Source organism: Charadrius vociferus, unplaced genomic scaffold (genome assembly GCF_000708025.1).
Source record: "Charadrius vociferus isolate BGI_N301 unplaced genomic scaffold, ASM70802v2 scaffold305, whole genome shotgun sequence".
Classification (NCBI taxonomy): Eukaryota; Metazoa; Chordata; class Aves; order Charadriiformes; family Charadriidae; genus Charadrius; species Charadrius vociferus.
In genome coordinates, this window is record NW_009648473.1 from 350654 (window position 1) to 354288 (window position 3635).

Here is a 3635-nt window from a genome sequence, read left to right on the forward strand (position 1 = left end):
TCGCCTTAGTTTTTTGCTTCTGTTCTGCTCTTTGATGCTACTGAGTATTTTGTAACCCTCCCTTGCCTTCATGCTGGATAACCTCTGGATATGACAGTTCTCTTGGATTGCGGTGTGTTTCTTCGTAGTGTCAGACTAGTGTCTCAGGCTATCGCACGGTCTAGCACCTTCTATGCCCTGCTGCAAAGGACAGTGTGTTTCTCTCACCCCTCCACCTCCCCTGAGTGTTCAGCCCTCAAAATTTATCCACATGCAGTAATCTCATCATAGGTGAGTGCACCCGCTTCTCCTGATAAATGAACCTTGACCTATGAGTGGTTGTGGGAAGACGGGAGCAGTGGAGACTCGTGGAAGATGGTGTAGAAAGCAGTGAATGGTTTTGTTGATCGCTGAGGGCAGAGCCCTTTCTGGGTCTGAGCGTAATGGGGTGGCTCAGAGACAGAGTCACTTTCACAGGACAGTCTAGCAGTTGTAGTATTTAAGCATTTTCTCCCTTTATTTCTGTATGCAGTGCATTAGCTCTTTAATTCTGTAGCTGAATTTCTTTCTATGCCTGCGCACCTTTGAGTCCATTAGTAGCATGAAAGACTTTGCTAAAAACGACAATTCTGCTCATAAGATCAGAGGAATGGGAGGTGCAGCAGATATGTGTAACTGATGCTTAAGATGAATGCTGCACTTCTCATGTTCTTTGCTCTCTGAACTTACCATGGTGATTTTTTTTATCTTTATCATTTATCAGAGGTGGGATTTTCTTCGACTCACTATTAAAAGCAAGAAAATATGTAGACAACCGTCAAATTTTGTGCATTAAACATAAGTGACAGTCCAAAATATTTATACTTGGCATTCTAGATTGAAATGATTGCTTCCAGTTGTTGCCTACATGCATGTAATGTATGGCTTGTTTTTAAAAATCATATTTTCACCAATTAATGTACTCTTTATCCAAATTAAGCTATGCAGACAGCTGTTGTAGAAGTGTTGCTAGATCAGTGCATATGATGTGCTACTTTTGGCAGTACTCGGTTTGCTTTCTGTTCTACTTCTTGCTCCCCTCCTCTCTCCACAGCATCATTTGTTTCTGCAACGAAACAGAAGAATGCGCTCAGTCGCACTTCTCAGCAGCTCCACAGCCTGTGGAGAGTGTGGGCAGTCTCTGTGTGCAGCATCCTGGAAAATATGTGTTCTCTTGAAGTGATCTGCTGAAAATCACGTACTTGCATGGTTGTTCCAGACTGCCTTGTTGCACTGCTCTCAAGGTCTGAAATGCCTGGTCTCTAATATTCCTGGGATTTGCATTTCTGCACCCGAAGAAACGCTACCTGCCACAGTTATCCAAGGAGCCCTGAAGAGCAAAGACAGTGAAGATGGCTCTGTATGCTTTTTATGCAGTTTGGGGTTTGTTACTGGAAGTGGCAGTAGCATTTGGCCCAGTACCGAGGATCACTTGGGAACACAGAGGTAAGAAGAGAAACTTTAGTGTAATATGGGACATTGCCACAACCTCAGGGTTTCTGTGGGATCTGAAACTTATTGGGGCTGTATGTTCTTCCAGCCTGCTGGCTGCAAGTTTGTTCAGGTGTTGCTGACTTTGTGCAGCTTATGAAGTTTTTAGGACCGGAATATTAGAAAGTGACACAGGCATTGGCTTAACTGATTTCAGATCAGACTGGGTTAACTGCTTGAAAGCAATTCTGAAAACATAGCTTTTTAAAGGAGGAACTCCAAATTTGGCTTTCTCAGCTGAATGATCTTGCAGCTGAAGCTTGTTCAAGAGAAAAACCCAATAGGTGTATTTTGTTTTAATCAAATTATTTTTACTTTGTTTGAGTCTGAACATACTAGCAAAATGCACCTCTCCAGCTATGAATCTTTTAATGCTTTTTCAGACTGAGAGGTATTTTGACACTAAGACATCCTGTGCAATAAATAAATCACCAAGTGAAGGAAAGATAAGCATTTGGCTGCCTTCTGACAGCATTATGTGGTGCCTAGAGTTGAAGCAATCTTTACAGAACACCACTTTCCCTGTATTTGAAGTTGCAGCAAATATTTGTAATCTCCCAATACAATTAGCAGGACGCAGCAAATGTGATGCAAAGTGAAGTAATAGGGATCAGAGAGTCATTTCGCCTTTAGTTTAATAATTTAGCCTGTGTCTGAAGAGAAATCTGAAGCAACGACTGTAGAGTGGTTATGTGCTGCTGTTCATGAGTATCTCCCCCCTCCCCGCCACCGCACCTCCATATGGCATGGATGCTCTAAGTTTTATAAGGTTTGGTGTTTGAGCCCTCCTTTACTACTAGTTAGCAACAGTCACTTACCCAAGCATGCTGGAACCGAACAAAACCAGACAAGCATATGGGCAGTATGAAGAAGTAGCCTTAAATAAAGATTTTAAATACTGAGCAGTCATAGTATAGGAAAAGATAGCTGGAGATTAAGAATGTATTAACAATAAACTGATTTATGAGATGACTGTAGGAATTGTTTTTCCTGTTTATTGGTATAGTGGTTAGTGAGGTGCTGATCTAGCTTTTCAGAAAGAATGGTCTAGACAAGCTTGTAGTTCCTGCTTAGACTTCTTGATGCTCCTATCTTGTATAATAGTTAAAATTTGGCAAGTTGTTATTTAATGATATTACCGTAATGCATTTCAGACCCACATCCAAATTACTCAAAATAAATTGAATTTATTTTCATGCCTGCTATTTCTCCCTTTCTCTTGTCTGCTAAAAATTGTTAGTTTAAATATGCGAAGCTACTTTGAATAGGACAGGGAATTTAGTTCGGTAGAGAAATGAACATGTGGAGCTGTATAAACCATTTCATTCGGTTGGGGAAAATTTGCCTGCAAGTAAAAGATGTTAAAATGATATGCTTGAGAATCTAGTTTAAAATGAATGTTTCTAGAATATTAGAGTTGAAAATGTGTAATTTCTAATGTTAGATTTGGGAGCAGTAATACATTGTTTTCTGCCCTTACTTTAAAAAGCTGTCCTTAATCTTGTGGTAGTCTCTTGCACAAAATATGACCTCCCAGGCTTTCAGTCATTTTTCCATTATGGCTGTACATGCAGAAAAAATATTCCTGTATATTAGTCATTTTGTGTCATCATTCTCCAAGCCATTCTGTTCCAGTCTGCATGCTTCCTCGTTCCACTGCCTTTCCCCCCCCTGTGTCTTCCTCTTTCTCTCTTCTTCATTTTCATCTTGGTTTTCCCTCTTGTTACTTCTTCCTGTCATGTGTATTTCATTTCATCTCTGGTTTCCGTTTCAAAATCAGCTCATTGACCCTCTGTAAATGGTTCTGTTTTAGCATCTCTGTCTTCCTTCTACTATGGTAATATACTGAATTGTTGTCTTTTAAGGTGCAGGATTTTTTGTGAGATTTGTTTAGGGGGGTTGCAAGGGAAGTGGTGACTAACCTAATTTTCCACGGTAGGTGGGTATGTGGAAGGGAAGAGGTGAGTAAGGACCTGACAGGATAATGAAAGATTAGAAAAAAGGGAATTAACAGGTAGAGAAAAATGAAAGAAGACATGAGTGTTAGGGATCACTGCAAGAGGAAGTATTTAGGCATTTGCAATTGAATGAGAAAGTAGGTACCAGTAATTTTCCTGTTGATGATG

At 40.2% G+C, this 3635-nt stretch overlaps 1 protein-coding gene across 1 annotated transcript in view; it reads left to right on the plus strand.

Annotated features, from left to right (window-relative positions):
* The first annotated feature begins 1370 nt into the window (after positions 1-1370).
* SEMA4D (sema domain, immunoglobulin domain (Ig), transmembrane domain (TM) and short cytoplasmic domain, (semaphorin) 4D) overlaps positions 1371-3635 on the plus strand; it is a 20555-nt gene continuing 18290 nt past the window's right edge. Inside the window, exon 1 of the mRNA XM_009885663.1 lies at positions 1371-1464. Within this exon, the coding sequence (XP_009883965.1) occupies positions 1371-1464 (94 nt within the window). The remainder of the gene's footprint in view (positions 1465-3635) is intronic.